General features: G+C 35.1%; 1 protein-coding gene across 1 annotated transcript in view; it reads right to left on the reverse strand.

Annotated features, from left to right (window-relative positions):
• The window catches only part of LOC110112357 (probable glutamate carboxypeptidase LAMP1), a 39470-nt gene extending 33882 nt beyond the window's left edge, over positions 1 to 5588 (reverse strand). The window contains exons 1-2 of the mRNA XM_020844552.2: positions 4583 to 5588; positions 4395 to 4462 (exon numbers count right to left, since the gene is read on the reverse strand). Of these exons, the coding sequence (XP_020700211.1) occupies positions 4395 to 4462; positions 4583 to 5554 (1040 nt within the window). The 5' untranslated portion in view covers positions 5555 to 5588. The remainder of the gene's footprint in view (positions 1 to 4394; positions 4463 to 4582) is intronic.
• Between the last annotated feature and the right edge of the window lie 15775 nt (positions 5589 to 21363).

Genomic DNA, 21363 nt, shown 5'->3' on the forward strand with positions numbered 1-21363 from the left:
TGGCTCCAAATTAGGAGGCAGAGATGATAGCTTTAGGGAAATTTGAAATATTATTGATGATAGATGGGAGCTACAGATTCACCGGTACTTGCATACAGGCTATTACCTACCCTCAGTATCAATATGCAGAGAACAAGTTTACAAACCCTGAAATAAAGTTGGGATTGTATCATTGCATGGATCGGCTAATAAGTGATGCAACTGAAAGATCAAATGCTGACATACAATTAGTACCTTTTAGGAATAAAGAAGGCCTTTTTGGATTATAACAAGCAAATGATACAATTGTCAAACGATCTCCAGGTAATTTTATTTAATGTTTTAAACATTTATTTAAAAGTTATTTTTTTCGCACTAATTAAACTCTCTTATATAAATATTAGTTGAGTGTTGGATTCAATTTATCGATGGGACTCCATAATTACACCGTTTTGCTGTGTAAGTTTTGGGCTTGACATATTCTTCATGTAGCTATGAAAGAAATTGGAGTACCTACAACCAAGTACATACAAAGAGGAGAAATTGCTTGTCGAAATTGAGGATGAATTCACTAGTGTACATTATGTACAATAGGAGACTCAGAGATAGGAAATTGAAGAAAAAAAAAGGATTAATGGACGATGAAGATCCTTTGCTTTGTGAGGATGTGACATCTGATGATGAATGGTTTGTAGATGATGAAGTTGAAATGATACCGTCTGAATTAGAAGATGAAGATTTAAATTCTTTGATGGTCTTAACGCATCTACATCCACCACAACTCCAGAACAAATCAAAAAAGGTATATGAATAATATATTTTTCATAAATTTTTATTAATGTATTACACTATTATTCATTTTGAGATTGTTCAAAAATATTAAGGGAACGGGAAGATAATTGATATTGAGGAAGGACCTGATTGGGAGACATTGGACTCTAGAGGAGGAAGGGGAGAGAGCAATTCATCATAATGATGATTCAAATGAAGACCCCCTTAATGATGACAGTGCTGATGACATATGAGTTCTTATGTGATATGTCATTGCTATTTATTTTTGAAATTATAAGTTAATGAAAAGAATACTGTGATTTGGAAAAGTTAGAGTTTGAGTTGAACTATATTTCATATTATCTTATTATTGGGATATTTTGATTTCACTTCATATCTTGTGCATTTTTATGTTTTATATATTATTTACTCATTAGTATATACAAAATTTATCATTTTATATTTACACAATCTTTTGATTTTGAGGCTTACACCTCAAAACGCCTTGAGGCTTACGCCTCGCCACACGAACGAAAAATTCCTCAATACCCGATTACATAATTTTAAACATTGTTTAGAAGAATACTTAAGTACATCAAACAGACTCTTCATGTTTGGCTACCTATTCGAACCAATGAAATATAGTTATAGGCATTCTCAAACTCCAATTGGGTTGCAGATATTGCCAATCACAAATCAACTACTGGATATTACGGATTCCTTGAACCTATTGTCATACCCTGGTGCAAAAAGAAACTATCCATATAGACTCGCTCCTCCACCGAGGTAAAATATTGTGGTTAAGTCACTAAAACTACATACATCATCAGGCTCCAACAGCTAATTCAAGTCTTCGTGATGCAGACAACTAGATAGAAAAAGTCATAAGGGAGAACACCAGGACAAGTAGAACCTTTCTCGATTCAAAACATAGAATGCCAACATCAAACAAACTTCAAAACAAACGAAAGCCAAACTAGCGAAAACTAAATTGAAAATAAGAATAGCTACCTGCAGAACAACTAACTAGTGGTCACCTCACATGCAACGAAAATAGTAGACAATATAAAAGATGTGCTTAAGAGCATGCAAACCAAGGGTCCACCATAGCTACTTGAGCCAACGTCCACCAAAACTCCTCCGAAAAATGCTACCAAATCGGCCAACCAACACCTCCAATAGCTCAAGAAGAAAGATACAAGTGGAGTGAAACTTGTGGAGAGAAGAAAGAGATAAGAAGACCAAGACGAAATTGAAGAGAGGAAGAGAGAAATGGACAAGCTTGCAAGCTTTCCCAAGAAGAAAACCCAAAGGTTTTGGCTCCAAAAATTATTTCATAAACTCTCTTTTTTTTTAAATAAAAAATCACATATTTAGACCTGAAAAGAGGCTCTCAAACAGCCCAAAAATACTTCATCCGAACCATCCAGGAAAGGGAAAACAGAAGGCCAGCAGGTGGTCCAGGAGCAACACCCGAAGGGCCCATAGGGAATCGAAACAGGCAACCACGAGAGACAGGAACAGGCGCCCACAGGGAACCGGAACAGGCAGCCACATGGAGAGGAAAGGCAGCCAGGCGGAGGAACTGAAAGGCTAGCAGAGAGGGGTGGGAAGAAGAGGGGAATGAATCAAATTTGGCATTAAATACACACTAATGAGCTGATTTTAGAAGAAGAAAACTGCAACTCATTAAATGCCCCCCCCCCCCTCCTTTGCTTACATCAGATTCTTCCCAGGTTGAAAGTGCTCATCTCTTGATGAGGATGCTTTAGATTTTCCCCGACGAGACGAAGGATCCGCATCTAAGTCTTGAATTAAGGGCACATATTTTTTCATGATCATTTCTCTTTCTTGCTTGGATTGGTCTTGCAAAAGTCTCTTTTTCTTCACGTATTTTTCCATACACACATGCATCTTCATCTGAAGTTTGTATAATTCGTTTTGAATTGGATCGATTGAACTTCTTTGCGACGGAATCCATCTGTCCATAGGAATATCTTCTTCAAGAGCAATGGCTTACTTCTCCAACCTCAGGATCAATTTCATTACGTTTTTCCATTTTCCTAAATACTTAAAAAGATACAAACAACTAGGAATATCCTAACCTAGGCTCTGATACAAAACTTGATGCAGACAACTAGATAGAAAAAGCCACAAGGGGAGAACACCAGGACAAGTAGAACCTTTCTCGATTCAAAACTTAGAATGACAACATCAAACAAACGAAAGCCAAAAAAATGAAAACTAAATTAAAAATAAAAACAACTACCCTCAGAATAACCTACTAGCGGTCACCTCACATGCAACGAAAATAGTAGGCAATATAAAAGAGTGCTTATGGGCATGCAACCCAAGGGTCCACCACAGCTACTTGGGCCAACGTCCACCAAAACTCCTTCAGCAAATGCTACCAAAACGGCCAACCAACACCTCCAATAGCTCAAGAAGAAAGATACAAGTGGAATGGAACTTGTGGAGAGAAAAAAGAGATAAGAAGCCCAAGACGAAATCGAAGAGAGGAAGAGAAAAATGGAACAAGCTAGCAAGCTTTCCCAAGAAGAAAACCCACAGGTTTTGGCTCCAAAAATTATTTCAAAAACTCTCTTTTTTTTTTAAATAAAACATCACATATTTATAGCTGAAAAGAGGCAGCCAAACAGCCCAAAAATACTCCAGCTGAACCATCCAAGAGGTGTAAAATAGAAGGCCAGTAGGCGGTCCAGGAGCAGCACCTAAAGGGCCCACAGGGAACCGGAACAGGCAGCCACAGAGGAGAGGAAAGGCAGCCACAGGAAGGGGAGTCAGGCGGAGGAACTGAAAGGCCAGTAGAGAGGGGAGGGAAGAAGGGAATTAACAAATTGGATAATACAACTAATGAGTTGGATTTAGAAGAAGAAAACTGCAGCTCATCATAGTCGCCCCCCCCCCCCCGCCTACATCACTTTGACATTTAGACTAGCTTACCCACCCCTCTATTATGTGACAATGTCTTAGCTCTAGCATTAGCCAACAACTTGATTATTCGCACTCGCACCAAGCATATAAAAATTGAATGTCACTTCAGTAGATATTACATCAAATCCAAGGCTATCATAGTGCATCACATATCAACACAAGATCAAGAAGATGATATTTACAACAAAGCACAATCAAATTCGAAGGACTTCACTTTGCGAGACAAACTAACACTCCATTTATTACCCATCAATTTGCGAGATGCTGATAACAAAACACAACCAGCAAGCGAGATGCTGATAAGAAAACACAACCAGCAACAATTCTACCTTCCATTAACTCTATAATATAGCAGAGACTCCCCCTCTTCACCCTCTCTGCATATATCAGGAGCATTCACGTCAAACTACCATAAACAACTTGGGTCACTAGATCATAATCACTCGCACCTTGTAACAAACCCATATACTCCTAGTATAAACCGAAGTGCTATATCAGTAGAGTGTATGAAGAATGTAACTCCAGCTTCTCTAATGAAAATTTTCTACCTCCTCCCCTTCCCGTTTTCTCACTATTTCTTGCCACACTGCATAGCATTCAACTTCTTCAAATGCTATTTTAAGCACAAGACTTCACCCTTGATAATAACAGAACGAACATTACATAAGACAACAAGTGAATAAACTTACCGGTCTGGCTCTTCCCTCCCTTCTATCACACCTATAACATTCTGGATCATCATTAAAGTTTCATTCCCCAGAAGCAATAATAGCACAAGGAGATATCAGAAATCCTCAATTCGCGATATGTATAACAGAGAAAAAATGAACCAAAAATAAATAAATAAATAAAAACCTTAATTAACTTCAATGCTCACCAAGTATGTAAGATGCACAAAACCTGGTCCCGGCCCCAGCCGATACACCGGCGCTCCTTCTCCACCTTGCCAATCATCCGCCGCCACCTTTCCTCTAATCGTCCTCAATATAGCCTCACCATCCCTCGAAGATAACGGCAAGGATGGGATCCCCGGCATCAATCCGGTCGCCACCACTTCTTCAATCCCTATCCTCTCACAATCGCCGACGCTGGCCCACCCCGGCGTTGTCGGATCCCCAAGCCCTCGATATGTACTTCCCACTTGCACCCCACTGGGCGGCATCCACCGATCATTTGGAAACCACTTCCCGCCAATGCCCCCGCCATAGTCTTTAGCATCACTATACACAATTGCAGCTATCGCCCCCGCGAGCTGCGCATTCCTCACGATATCCCCTCTATAAATCTCTCCGTAGCGGGCGATTACAACGTTTCCGGATACATTAACCGCGGATTCTTTCAGAGCAGCAAAGTCTTCGACTCGGCCGTAGTTGGCGTAGACCACGAGCCCTGCGGCGGTGCCCGAGTGGGCGTAGGCGTGGAAGGTCGGGAGGATATCGGCAGCCACAGCGGCGTAGGGATCGTCAGGGTAGATTTCCTGGATGAGATCGAAGGGAATGGCGGGGGCGGAGGAATTTGTGGAAAGGGAAAGTGAGCGATGGATGGGGTAAGAGAGGAGGACGTTATAGGAGGTGATGTGAGAAGGAATGGAAGCGGAAGAGAGGGTGTTGAGGACGTAGGCGGCGGCTACGGAGTTGGCGTCGGATCCGGCGACGTGGGGGCGGCGGGTGAGGGCGAAGAGGTGGCGCGCGGCAGTCTCGTTGGAAGAGAGGGAGAGGAAGAGAGAGTGGTACGTGGATGTGGAGCGTGGATAGATAGTGAATAGGAGGAGGAAGGTGACGATGATGGCGCCGCCGGCAGGTACCGGGGCGATTCTGTAAAAGAGACGCGGTTGGCTTTGGTTCTTCATCGGTCTGGTCTGGTCTGGTCAGGTCGAGGAAGAGTTCGAGTTATTTATGACGCGGCTATCCGGGTTCGTTCGAGCTCAGATCAACTAATTTGAAACAGGGAAAATTTTTTGAGTAAGCGTGATTAGTAATATAATTAGGTGATTATGCACAGTTTTAAAAAATTAAAATTAGGCATAATCGTCCGTTTAATGGGCAATTAGCTATGCAGGTGAAAATCAGGTGAATATCGATGAACCAGCGATAAGATACTATCTCGAATTTTTTAAAAAAAGCCTATATGATGCCCGATTTTTTTTCATTCATGCGTTCGTATCTCCCGATCCCGACTGACCGGCTTCGCCTCTCGTTGCGTGAAGGTAAGTTTATATGTTTTTTTTTATTCATTCATTAATTTTCATAATGGAAGTTTAGATTTGAAATGAAAAAAGAAATGCACAATGTATTATTGTAGAATGAAATAGTGTTGTTATGTTCTATATTTGCATTTTGTGAGGAAAGTTGAAATGAATATGGTAAAAGTGAGAAATATTTTTTTTAATTTGAAAAATGAAATGAGTGAATATGATATCACAAGTGAGGGAGATATTATTTGGTGCGGAGACCGGACGTTGCATTACGTCCGGACACCAATTAAAATTAGACAAGTGGGTCCTCCACGTGTATTTTTTTGTGTATTACATTTTCTTAATGTCTTGTCAGCCCGATCGACCCTAAAAATTTGAATGCAGGAGTTCAAAAGACGTGAAATGGGGTTTTTAACTTTTCACCCAACATTTTTAATGTTTCACTCTCTCTCTCCTCTCGTTCGGTACTCGAGAAGTTGTTTTTTTCAAACCTTCGGCATTTTCATTCTCAAGAACCAATCGGGCGTAGCAGAAGTTCGTCTACTTTGCTTTTAAAAACAAGTAAAAAATATTGCACCTTTGTTGTGATTTTACTGTATATTAATACTTTTTTGTTATTTTTTTCCTTATTTTTCTTGCGTTTTATGTGTAGTTTTACTGTGTTTTTGCATTTATGACATCATTTACTATATTGATTATGTAAATAGTTATTTTCATCTTTCACTTTCTTCTGCACTATCCCTATGCTGTCGATGAGCTTTAATTGTGCTTTTAATACGCTTACCTTTTCTTTTAGTTTCCATCTTATTCACTGTTTTATTTTTTTTTTTTTGCAGATGCCTCTTTATTGTCGTTCAGTTACTTCTCGTTGCTACTTTTCAACCTTCAGAAATATTTGCAACACATTTTGTAAAATAATTCACAAAGATGTTGAGGACACTTTGAGGACACTTAACATCTATCAGTTATTGATGTTCCCATAATTCTAGCAAAATATATCTCTCTTATATTAGCTAATAAAATACGAGAATATTTCTAAACAAGGCTTCATCATCAAAGGTCATTTGCTTAAATTCACTATTGATGAGATGGCTCTGCTTACAGATTTGATTTTAAAAACAAATTTTCTACATTCTTCAATGTATCCATCTACATTTTTATAGATTTGATTTTAAAACCATATACTGTTCATAGGTTTTCCAAACAGAGATGTTGAGATCATGTGGCAGAACGAGGCACTTATTGGAGTTTTATCAACTGAAATTAAAATTGAGATGACAGAACTAAACAGATCAATTGATCAAAAAGCTATGTTATAAACTTTTTATAATATTTTTTGTCTCTAATTTATTTTTTTCTCACAACAACCTTAAAACCCCAAGAAGACTCATTTCTATAGCTAGTAATATAGAAGAATTCTCATATTTTACTATCTATAAATAATATATCCAATCACATGTCCTAAGGCAATGTTTTGCTTTCTCCTAAGGCAATGTTTTGCTTTCTCCTAGTGGCTGGAAGTCGAATGGAAGTGAGGTTTTGGATGTAGTCAATTAGCATTTTAGCTTCATCCATTTGAATGTTTGACATGATGAAGTAGGTAACAATTGATAGTTGGGGAGTCATATTTATCCAGTCTCCAGTTTTAAGGATAATATATGTTATGAGAACATGTTAGATAACCCTGTCATTTTTATTTAGACTTTATACTAAGGGTTAATGGAAGTTTAGAGTAGCATTTCTAAGCAACAAGTTTACAACACTCCAATCAAAATCAGATCTGAAGGCTATGGCAAGGGGTCAATTTTCCTTGGTGTTTAGTTGAAGGTGAATTCCTATATTCTCCTTAGTAATTTCAACATTCTGATAACACACTAAATAAGTTATAATCGTAGCATCTCCACTAATCCCAAGGTTTGCTAGAAATTCATAAAGTATTTCAGAATGGAAGGGATGGGCAAAAGTTATAAGAAATTGAAGTGCAGTAGAGTTGGAGAGGTTCATTGTTGAGAAGTTAAGAGCTTGCTGATTCAGAAGTCTGGAAGGCATGATATTTGCTTCCTTGTAACTTATGTTGGAAAGTTCATTAGAAGCTATCAAGAAAATAATCGTCTGTAGGGTTCTGAGATGTGGAAGCCCCGTGGGTTTATCGACTACATTTTATGCTGGCCATTGCAAAGATTTGAATACAATAAGAGAGGATTTGAAGAGTGGTGTGAAAAATTTGAATGTGGTTGGTTGTTTAAATAGAATTTTAACATATCATATCATATGATTATGGGATCGTATTGGATGATCGTATACAATTATTTTTTCCATACGATCCATCAAAAAGTTATGTCTAATTGTATAGTACAATCAAAATTTTGTATGGGGTGATTAGTGACATGGATCTTATCCTGAGGAGTCAAGCTGTTTGACTTTTGACCATAAGGTTCGTACAGTATGAATTGGTGTTTGTATGGTACGATCGATAAAAAAATGTCATACCAAATTGAATTCAATTCATCCCAAATGGAGTTGACATATGGAGTGTATTGTATGAAGACTTGTTCATACAATATGATGGTCAATGATATAAGCAATCTAGATCATTCATCAAGGCAAGGGTTGTAATTAAAGCAATGTTGTTCATTTTGTACAATACAAATGTGGTTCGTACAATACAATTGAGGATTAAAAAAATTTTGTTTTGCAAAACAGACAGTGAGGTTCAGTAATATGGTTTGTGTCATGATCACGACATAATCATAAAGAATAAACAACAAAACCAAAAGAACAAGAATATAAAATAAAATTAAAATTATGAAAAATCATAAGACAAAAATGCATATATTGAGAAGATCATGAATGGCTGATTTCAAGTGATAGGGCAACAATATCAAGCTCAAAAACCACATGCTCCCACTGGGTTTTTTTTTTTTAGAGTCCTCAAATCCAAAGTTCATGGAAGAACATATTTAGGAGCCCAATTAAGTTTGGGTCCCTTCTTAAATTTTGATAAATCATTATAATGCATGTCATACTATGTTTGATATAGCTTTGTTCTCCACACTAAGTGCATTCTACGATGAATGGTGCAATGTGGCTAATGTGTCCTAACATGCCACATGAATAAAAGCTAACATCAGGGAAAGGTTTAACTAACTTATGATAGTTATATAATTTTTTAGAGAGAGAGAGAGAGAGAGACTCATTTTCTAGAAAGAGAAAATTCAAAATTTTGAATTTTTGTTGCGTTGGATGCAACGTCGGCGATGATGGTTAGCCAGGCGGCGACCTCTTTAGGTGGCCGGACGTCAGCAAACCTGAATATGGATAGATCATTGTTGAATAAAAAATCTTCTAAATCGGAGTTTGGATTCAATTCAAGACCTTTCAATGGTCTGTTGGTGATCAGAGAAAACTGCACTGAACGTATCAAAATTTCTTCACCAGATATCGGTAAGGGAAAGCATGTGGTTCTGGACTCAAATGTGGTAACCCCTTCATCAAATTTGAATGTTATTTCAAAAGACTTTGAATCTTCATCTTCTGGTATGAACATCTTTTTGAACCGGTTTGGAAATAGTGGAATTTAACAAAGGGAGACCCTTCTGTTCAGATGATGGGAGAAAGCACTTCAGATGTTCGAGAGAATGTTCAAACGGAGTCTGAAGGGTTAAATTAATTTCCTATTAAGAACGTATAAAATCCTTGGATTAAACGTTCTCATATCACGGTGAATATGTCAATGGGAGAATCTTTCTTGTCTCATGATGGAAAGGTTGTCAAATTATTTCAACCAAAGATGTTGGAGAATTTTGAGAAGCTTCAAAAATCCATTGTGGTTAAAGTTTTTAGGTTAGCTATTTCAGTACAAATTATAGCGGCAGAATTGAGATGTCAATGGTCTCAATTCTAGAAATTCCATGTAACAATTCTTGGCTCAGGGTGGATGCTATGGTCCTTTTTTCACAAGAGTCTATGGAGAAAGTCATTTCAGGAGGACCATGGTTCGTAAATGGTCATATTATTGGGCTAGACAAGTGGAGTCCTAAATTTTCTACAACTTCCCTAAAGGGTTTAACATCTTCTGTGTGGGTAAGATTGCCAAATCATCCACTATTTTGTTGGGATGAAATTAATGTTGCAAGGATTGATTCATTAATAGGGTCTCCTTTGTTAATTGATGGTGATATGTTCCAATGGGGAAGAGGGGGTTTGCAAAAGTGATGTTATTCCAAAAGAAGTGGGTAGTTCAGGCTTGGGTTATATTATTCCTGGATCTCAAAAACCAAAGCTACTAAAAGAACTTAAGCACTTGGGGCCTTGGACCAATTCTTCCAGATCCAAAAAATATGAGGGTAATATTAAAGGTAAAAGTGGGGGTCCCTTCGCCCCCCCTTTATCCAAATGACTTCTTTAGCTTTCTGGAATTATAGGGGGGCTAACAAGAGGGAACCCTCCCTTTATTTAAAGGAATTTGTGAAAGATTGGGATGTATTTTTTGTTGGGGTGGTTGAAACCAAGATCTCTTCCTTTGAGAGATATGAAGTTAATAAGTTGTTGGGTGATGAATGAGATTTTTTCCTATATCCTTCAGAGGGTGCTTCTGGAGGTATTATTGTATTATGGAAAGCTAATATGGCAAAGTTTTCTTTACTAGATGCTTCACCTTAATGTGTAATTGGGGAGTTAAGTATTCATAATAAAGGCAAGTGGACTGTGTTTACAGTTTATAACAATAAGAACCCACATTTAAGAAGGAGGTTGTGGGAAATATTAGAAATAAATTGTGACAAAGAGATCCCTCTGGTTGTGGGAGGGGACTTCAATTGTGTACTTTCACAAGAAGAGAAGAGGGGTGGAAAGAAGTTTTCATTTTCTCAAGGCCCGCAAGGAATTTCTGCCTTTATATCTAGAAATTATCTTCATGATGTTGGAATGGTGGGACCAAAGTTTACATGGTGCAACAACAAAAGTGGGAATGCTCGTATCCTTGAAAGGCTAGATAGGTGTCTTTTGAACAATAAAGCAGTGAATGAAGTTCAAACTGATGTGGTAAGACATTTGGTCAGGATTGCATCCGATCACTGTCCCTTAATTCTTAGAATTTTCAATGATAAATTGCAACAAAATAAATTTCTTAAGTATGAAGATGTTTGGGCTTCTTTCCTGGCGTCAAAAGCAATCGTTCTAAAGGCTTAGAACAAACTTGTTAATGGGAATGCAATGAATGGCATAAATTTTAAATGTAAGAGGGCTTTGAGAGCTCTTCATTATTGTAGCAAAGCAAAACTGAAGATTTTCCAGGAAATCCAAGATAATTTAAAGAAGGAGATTGCAAATCTGTAGCTGGAAGAATCCTATGGGCATGGTCTTTCCTATGAAAAACTGCTGCTGTTAAGAACTAAAATTCATGAATTCAATGTGAATTTGACTCGTTTAAGCACATGGTGGAAACAAAGATCAAAGTTGAAGTAGATCCAGAAGAATGATATGAATTCTAAGTTTTTTCATTCTTTTGCTAACAGTAGAAGATTGGGAAACTCTATTTATCAACTGAAGAATGAAGATGGGATTTTGGTAGAGAAGTAGGCTGAAATTGGAGAAATCTTGATGAATTTCTTTAGCAATAAATGGAAGAGTAGGTGCTGTAACTTGAATGGTTGGCCTCCTGTATTGAAGACTCTCTCTAGACTGGATTGTAAACTATTAAGAGACGAGTTCTCATATTTTGAATTGGAATATGTTATTACAGTGGGACAAACATCTCCCCCGGTCTAGATGGTATTACATATTAATTTTTAAAAAACTATTGGTACATAACAGGGAATGACGTTTGGCATGATGTCATCATTTCTTTGTGACAGGGCAGCTTTGTTCTAAGTGGAAAGAGTCTCTGGTGGTTCTCATTCCTAAGTTGTTGAATCCAATTACTCCATCAGGTTTCCGTCCTATCAGTATTTGTGGTACTCTGAATAAAATTATTGCCAAAATGCTATTGAATAGACTGTTGAAGGTTGTTGGTGGGCTAATTTATGAGGTCCAAACTGCTTTTTTAAGAGGTAGATCCCTATCTAATCATATACTTTTAGCTCATGAATTGTTTAATAAGCTCATATTTTCTAAATCTAAGAAAGGATGGGTGGTTATCAAGCTTGATATGGAGCAAGCCTATGATAGTATGGTTTGGGAAACCTTGAGATTGTTGTTGAAAAGCATGGGATTTCCTATAAGATTTTCTAATCTAATTATGGAATGTGTGGAGTATCCAAAACTTTTTATCATGATTAATGGTTAATATTCGAAGGGGATTAGAGAAAATAGTGGATTTAGACAAGGTCGTCCACTTTCTCCCTATTTGTTTATTCTTTGTTCTCAAATTTTGACAAATGACTTATGGCATAGAGGAAGGAATTTGGGGATTAAAATTTCTGCAAATGCTCCTAGAGTATCTCATCTTTTGTATGCAGACGATATCCTTTGTTCTCCCATCCTAGAATGAGCTGTATGAGGAAATTCAGAAGAATTGTTTCAACTTTTTGCAGCCGAACTAGACAGTCAATTAATGAACAGAAATCTATAATTCCTTTTGGGAAATCTATTAAAAGGAAGAGGAAGAAAGCTATTTCAAAGCTATGGGGCTTCAAAACTATGAATGAAATGACTTATAATGGCATTATGATGGCATTGAGAAGATTGGTTGATTCAGACTTCAATTATATCCTTGAGAAGGCTGCTTCGAAACTTAATGTTTGGGGCAATCAGATGATTTCTTTAGATGGAATAATTGTATTAGTTAAATCAGTCATGTCTTCATTACCGGTTTTTGTGACTACTCATTCAATTGTTCCAACTAGTATTCTTAAAGAACTGGACAAAGCTTCTAGGAGCTTTATTTGGGATAGATAAGGAGGACTTTATGGCTTACACTATATTTCTTGGGAGAACATTTGCAAAAACTGGAAGAATGGAAGACAAGGCATACATTCGGTGGTATCTATGACAGGACCTCTTAGAGAAAAATTTGCCTGGAATTTCTTAAAGAAAGAATATTCTTTGCTTAATAAGGCTTTGTTGGAAAAGTATGATACTAAGTTTTGGGAAGACAAATGCAAAGGCAATAAGTCTACTACTTGGAAGATCATTGCTAATGGAGCTAATTCTCTTCTTTTGATCAATAAATGGAAGATTGCATCAGGTAAATCGATAGACATTCTCAAAGAAGTTTGGATTCTAGATAGATGTCTAGAGAGATGGTCTACTTTTATTCCAGTAGGAAACTTTGATTTTCCGTCTCTTGGTAACTTTATAATAGATGGTATTTGGAAGAAGGATCTTCTAAATATCTTCTTTGGGGAGGAACTAGTGGATCTTATTCTACAAATTGATATTTTTCCTAATCAAAACGAGGATAGCTTGGTGTTGAAGCATAAATTCTAGGGTAAGAGCATAACTGCATTAGCTTCTCTTTCGTATGATATGGAGATCATGTTAGTGGATTATGGAAACTGGCTGAAAAAACTTCAACTGAATCCTAGAGTTGAATGTTTTGGTGGCATCTCTTCAATGATACAATCCCTATAAATGGATTTTTGATGTACCAAAGATTGCTGGGCCATTGTTTATGTCCTAGAGGTTGTAATGAACTGGAAAATTCTGATCATGTTATGGTTCATTACTTAAAGTTGCATCAAGTTATAGACGTTCTAAAGGAGTGGGGATTTTCAGTTCTTATTTTCTCCTCATCCAATGATTGTAAAAATCAATTGGGATGGCTAGTTGTGGTCAATAAACTCATTGCAAATTTATATTGCTCGTTAGTATATTTCTCATGAAAAAGTAGAAATTTGATTAAATATAGAAAGCAAGAGCTGAGTTTAATCTATATAGCCTCTAATGCTATTAACTTTGCATCAATTTAAAATTCTAATATGTTTGTGGATCACTGGGGCGCTAACCAGCCGAATAGGCTGTTTTCTCATTGGCATCCTCCTCCACCAGAATGGATTAAGGTTAATCTTGATGCTGCTTTAATAAGATCCAATAATGGTGGGAATAGTGGAGTTTTTAGATATTCAAAAGGGAGATTCTTACTTGCCTTTGGAATCAATTGCATTCATTGGGATAGTGGTTTATTGGAGCTAATTGCTTCTCGTTCATTGAGGAAAATCTTCTTTGAATGGATGTTGGATGCAAAGGGGATTATTATTGAAGGAGATAATATCAACATCATCAAGTATTTGCAAAAATCTGTGAATAAAGGAAGCCAGATTGTACATAATGAAGAACTTGAAGATCTCTCATTCTTGGATGGTTTCAGTAACATTTTATTCCATTTGGTTAATAGAAATTGTAATAAGTTAGCCCATTTTTGTGCTACTTTTGCATTAAATGGTGATTTTCTTTGGAAAGATCTTAGTAGCAATAAGGTTCCTCCTTTATTTATTATTTTATTAAAGGAGGAGTGTGATAGCTTTTCTATCTCTTAGTAGTTTGTAATAGCTTTTTTTATTCATTAATACATTTAACATTTCTTTCAAAAAAAAAAAAAAACTTATGATAATTATGATTCTATTCCTAGGTTTATGAGATGCATGACATCGTGAGTGCTTATAAATAGTTTTATTTTGAAAAGCCTTTAATTTTTCTAACAATATTTCATTAGAACTTTCAAGAGCAGGTATTTCAATTTTTAAAGAGTGCTCACCAAGATATAAAATGTTAACACATGCTTCTTATTGAGATTGTTACAACTTAGTTCTTTATTGTTGATATTCTTGCAACATATTTATTTTTTGATGATTCCAAATACTATTGTTCTAATTATTATTTCACCTAACATATTTTGGATGCACTGCTTTACTATTTTTGTGTACTAATGTTTCAGGGAAATCGTACAAAGATTGTTGAAGACTTCAAATCAGATCAGTTTAAAAGTTTATCGTATATGGAGTATGTATTTCTCATTTTCTTGAGTCTAAGGGAGTGTGATTGTAATTGAGTAACTGTACACACACACAGGGGGAGAGATTAAAACTTAATTTCTTAAAACTAATTGTACTGTACGATTTCACTTCGTATGGGACGATTTGTTCAATTATTTTCCACGACAAGCAGTCAAAAAAAAAAAAGAAATGAAAGTTTTTCTAAGTATAAATCGTACTGTATGATCACAGTTCATACATACTTTCACGAGTATTAACATCTCAGGTCCGTTCTCATACAAAAATATTTTTTCTATGTATGGATCATACGAGACGATCACAGTTCGTACATGCTTTCATGAGTACGAATGTCTCGGGTCCATTCTCACACAAAAATATTTTTTTTTTTCTAACTATGGATCGTATGGGATGATCCTAATTATTACATGCTTTCACGAGTATGAATGTCTCGGGTCTGTTCTCGCTCAAAAAGATTTTTTCTAAGTATGGATCATACTGTACGAACCCAGTTCATACATGCCTTCCAGAGTACAAAAATGTGAGGTCCCATTTCGTCATGATGTTTCGTTCAGACAAAATTTGAAAATTTTTATACTGTTCATCCAAGATGAAGTTGGTTTGTACCGGATGATGATCGGGTATGAATTAATTTCGTACCGATTCACAATAGGTTCGTACACAACATTTTTTGAACTTTTCGTACATACGAAATATGATTGTACTATACGATTGTGTACACTCAAAATTGAAATTCTTAGTTTTTTGGATAGTTTTTCGTGTCTTGAGTATAAAAAGTCCACTAAATATGACGTGAAAAAGAATCGTCTTCATGATTTTTCAAGGGAAATAGGAAGAGAGACTGTGAGAGAGTGTTTGAGAGAGATTTCTTGCAAGTGGTGTGTGAAGGATTCACAAGGTTACACAAAGGTAAGGATCTTAGTATGATTTGTGTTTTTCACTCTTCCTCTTGTCTTTCTAGATTGCTCTTGAGAAGATCTTTGAAGAAGATCCGGTTATCTGCCAACACTTGGAGAGTGTGAATAGACGATGGTTCTCTGCTGACACTTGGAGAGTGAATAGGCAACGGTTCTCTATCGACACTTGGAGAGTATAAAATAACGACGGTTCTCAACTGCATCATGGATTGATTGAAGAGAGTTTTGTAAAGGCTTCTCTGCCTTGCTGTGGGGGTAAAAGGAGAGACACTTTTGGTAATAGTATAATACCTGAAGAGGGAGTCTTCAAGGAGTGGATATAGGTCGTGTTAGACTGAACCACTATAAATCATTGTGTCAATTAAATTTCTGCATTTTCTTTACTGCAAGTTTTTATTCTGTGGTTGAAAAGTTATTTTCTAACTTTATTTAACTTGCTAGGAATATTAAAAGGTTTTTAAATTTAAAATCCAAGAGTAATTTTTAGAACTACCAATTCAACCCCCCCCCCCCTCTTGGTTAGCCTTGGGACATTAGCTTAGTTTTAACAACCTAATTAAGATTCAACACTTCTAACTCTTTAAATGACTTTTTTGAATCAAGATGAAATGCTTTCAAAGACTTATGTGTTTCAAATAAAGTAGAATATTTCTTATTTAATTCATCAAACTCGTCAAACAAAGCCATATGATTCTTATCAACATCTGAACCATCTTTTCTAAACATTTTACTTTTTTTTTTGTAGAATTGAGCATTTAGTTTTCAAGCTAGAGTGCTTTTTAAGTTTCATGTAAGAATCATGAATCTCTTCTAAAATAACAAGTAATTCATCATATAAAAGTTGATGTACCTTATCTTTATCAGACTAATCAAGATAGATGTTTGCCATTAAGCACTAATTTTTCACTACCTCTTCTGCTTCTATTTTAGATGAATTTGAAGTGTAGTTAGCTCAAAAGGCTTTCTAAGGTCTTTGCTTACCTTTATAGTACTTTGCTTTTTCTTTAACTTTCTCCTTGCTTTGGTGACCTTTGAGATTTGGGCAATAAATTTTAACTTGCCTTGGCTTCCTGCATTTGTAATAGACAATATCATTAGAAGCTTTAGAATTTCTATAATTCTTACCTTTGCTCCATTGCTGATGATTCTTTTGCTTTCTCCTTAGAAAGCTTCTGAACTCTCAAGTCATCAATTCAATTTCTTATCTCCTCTATCGAAGGAATTGTCTGGATCATTAGCCTTTAAGATAATCGTTTTCTCTTTCTTTCTTTCTCCTGCATCAAATTGCCTTTGGATTATGCTTTATTCATAAGAAACTATAAATCTAAGTAAGTTGTCAATAGAATAAACATTAAAATCCTTACATTCTAAAGTAGCAGTTATTTTGGCATCATATGAACTAGGTAGACATCATAAGATCTTATTGTCTTTTTCATAATTTGATAATTCTCTACCTAAAGTATGCAAGGATGTCAAAATTTGTGTGAACCTAGTATACATTTTGGATATAATTTCACTATGTTTCATTTGAAAGAGTTCATAATCATGGAGCAGAATATTTAACCTAGATTACTTCACTTCAGTTGTTCCTTTGTAGGTTATGCAAAGTCTATCCCAATTTTTTTTTTCAGTTGTGCAAGTACATACACACATGTAATCATCAAATTTTAAAGCACAGAAAAAAATAGTTTAAACATTTAGCATTCAATTGGGCTAAATTTTTATCATCACTATCCATTCAGAAAAAAAAATTCAGTTTTAAAATTATTTACTAAATGAAAAGGTGTAGAATAACTATCATGAACAAGCATTTACATGTGATAATCAATTGATTGTAAAAGGTGGACATGTGAGTTTTCCAAAAAAATAAAAAAGAATATTATCAAAAAGAGGTGGTCTAGTAATTGAGCATCTTTCCCTAGTGTTTCTATTTTTAAAGTTAGCCATTTATTTTTTTTCAAAAGTTTTCTAAAACTTAATTTATGAATCCTGCTCTGATACCACTTGAATGTTTGTGAGGGTTTTGAAACCCTAAAGAACTAGTCCCAAGGCTAATCAAGAGGGGGTTGAATTGGTTATTTAAAAATGTTATTGAACAAATGATAATTTAAAACCCATAGATGCAAAATTAGAAGTAGTTTTTTAATAACAAAAATCAGATATTTCAAACACAGATCAAATCACAAAAAAGTGCAGAAATTATAATGCAATATATATATATATATATAAAGAACAAACCAAAATTTATAGTGGTTCGGTCAACATGACTTACATCCACTTCTTTGAGACTCCCTCTCCAAGTATTTCATTAAACAAAAGTGACTCTCCTTTTGCTCCCACAATAGGGTGGAGAAGCCTGAACAAATGCTGTTTCACCTCCCCGATGTGGTGGAGAACAAAGACACTTTTACAGGCAAGGAACCTCAACTCTATTTTAATCCTTCTTGTGATGGTCAGAGAACCACAACATATTTTTTCACCCTCCAGGTGAAGGTTAGATAACCATGATCTTTGTTGAAGAACTTCTTCTCTAGATCCATAGAGATTTAAGGCAGATACTTGTAGGTACTATTCAAGATTCTTGTTTGGAGCAACCTTGTGAACCCCCTCACAAAATCTCCCTCTCTTCTCTCTTTAAGATCCTCTTCTTCTCACCCTCAAGCTCTCTCTCAAGAGACTAAGCAACAAAAGATATATCAAAATAATATCTGAAACACTTAAATAGCGGGCTTGAAAAAACCCTAAATTTCAAGCTATCTGACTTCTGTTTGCATAGTACGATAAATGTATCATACAATATGATCAATTTAATTCAAACTCATCTAGCAAGATCGTTTAGAAAAAATTTTCAATTTTCACAATACATCGTACAGTACGGTCAAACATCGTACGGTACAATATATAGAAATTCCTTCTGTTCATTTGGGATGATCCTTGGGATGGCCAACTTCATATATGGGTGATCGTCTAACATTGTGGACATCGTACAGTACGATTAGTAGAAAAATCATGGATTTCATCTAGTACAATCAAAGGGATACTAATTTTGTACACGACTAATCATACAGTATGAACTATTTCATATAGTATGATCAATTACATTAATTGTCCATAATTTGATTACCTGATATAGCGAGATTAAATAAGAAAGATTTTAATTAAGGTATACAGTACGATCGAAATCGTACTATACAATCAATACATAAATAGTATCTTTCTTAACCTTTGGAATATAAGGTTTTGATAGAGCACAACAGTTTGTACAGTACAAATTAAAATCGTACAATACAAAATACTTCATATAATACAAAACTAGTTTCGTATAATACAAATTACCTAAGAAAATAATTCTCTCAAAAACATTTTTATATCTCCCACTGTGTGTGTGCTAGGTTACTAAGCAAGTCATCCACCCAATTAAATGATATGACTCAAGAAAAGAGAAAATGTATAATAAAATGAAAACTGACTATAACTATAGTCTACCTAGCCTTGGGCTGATCAGAATTTCAAGTGAACAGTGAAATAATTTCTTAAAATGTTAGTATGCAAAAACACAAAACAAAATATCACAAAAATAAGAGAAAGTAATAATAGACATAATAATGTTTGTTATCATCAAAATTACAGTGCTTGAATACAGTTCACAACAGGGATGATGGTATATTTTTTTATGGTAATATTGTGATGACAATAGCTATTATTAATGATCTGGTTACTAATAATTACTTATATAATGATTATGTTGAAGCATTTGCATTGTTGTTATCTTAAAAGAATAAGTTTATAATGATATGTGTCAACCTTACTTATACATCTCTCCAATGCATATGGTTAGTATTAATGTAATATATAATTTCTTCATTATATGTTTTTCTTTAGCATTAGTGTTATCCTTATTTATTTCTTACAGGTATACAAGGATTATAAATAGACTGTGAACTTATTCATCCATGAAATCAATGAGAATTCAGCGAAGGAATGAAATCTTCTAATTTTACCTATTATCTACAATAAGCGTTGGAACCTTCTTATAGCCAGGCTTAAGGAAAAAACTTTAGAAATTTTATGATTCCTTACCCAATCTACAAAATAAGCAAATTTGTCAACAAGCCATATATTAGAGCATAATAATTAGTCAATTCTTCTCTTGATATAGCAAGTGAATTAATATTTGTTCTTTATTTTTTTTTCAAATAAAAGAGACATGATGATACGAAGGAATCCTTTGAAAGTAATATAACAACATAGAATTTAGAATGTGTCCATAGACTTCCAACCTAGAAGAAAAATGTTGATTGTGGAATGTTTGTGTATAAATATATGAAAAAATGTAATTATCCAAAGGAAAGTAAATTGAACAAAATATAAAAATTGGCAAGAAGAAATGCCAATGTTTATGGCTGAATTTGCATACGCTCTCTTCCTTTCAACAAAGAAATATTAATTTTTGTATCTAATTGTACTTGAATGATTAATCATGTACATTTTATATTCTTTAATTATAATGTATAGGTGAATTTTTTTGCAATCATTTTATTTTGTATATACATGCGCAACAAAAAATGCCGTAAAGTACAGCAAAAGCGTAGCAAAAATATGGTGATAGCACAACAAAAGCATAATAATAGTGCATAATAAATAAGATATTAAATTTAGTTAACAATTTAAGCACAGCTAAAGTGTAGTGATAGCGTAACAAAATACCATGAAAAGGAGGCCTAAAGTGCTGCACTTTTACAATGCCCTTATTATAATATCATTTTTTTGTTAATACAAACAGAGTTTAAAATGTTACAAAATACTTAAGTGTAGTTAAATGGCGGTGATGGTGCAGCCAAAGCGCATAAAAAATGAATCAAAAGTGCAGCACTTTAGCTATTTTTTGGTATAATCATTAAGCATAAGCATTGAGTTTAAAACATCTAAATCATTAGTTAATTTAAAATAAAAAATTAATTGCAAATATGAAGAGATGAAATCCATCATCATTCTTGTGTACTCAGGCCCTGGCTCTCTGGTTGCTACCCCTATAATGAATTCCTCACTGAAGCATTCAGGCATTCTTAGAAAGTTAATCTCTATTGAAGAAAGATTTTTCATTTTTGTTGTTTTTTCATTCAATGCAGGTTTCTCTGCTGCAAAAAAATAGGGTCAGCTAAATAATAGATAAAAATAAAATTTCTAAGAAAAGTATTTTCTAAATTAAGTAAAAAGAAGTAAAAGGTGCACTTTAGATGCTTAAGATGCAACAAAAGTGCATTAAAGAACAACAAAAGCATAGTAAAAGTGCAGTAAAAGCACAATAAAAGCACAGTAAAAAAAATTAATTTGAATAAAATAGTGAGGATGTTAAATCTTACTCTTAGGCTTCTTCTTTTCATAGTAGCCCTTCAATCTTATATTAGAGATGCCTTTAGGACTACACTTTAGTGGATCTTTCAATTTTGCACTGCTATCACCCTGTATATTTCCAGCAAACTTATGATTTTTTATCTTTCCATCAAGAACAAAGTTTATATTTTTAGCCATGACTTTCATTGCTGCCAACATGTACTGCTCAGCCTCCTCATTCCCTTGAGATCTTGTGCTTATT

This window comes from Dendrobium catenatum, unplaced genomic scaffold (genome assembly GCF_001605985.2).
Source record: "Dendrobium catenatum unplaced genomic scaffold, ASM160598v2 fragScaff_scaffold_621, whole genome shotgun sequence".
Lineage (NCBI taxonomy): Eukaryota > Viridiplantae > Streptophyta > Magnoliopsida > Asparagales > Orchidaceae > Dendrobium > Dendrobium catenatum.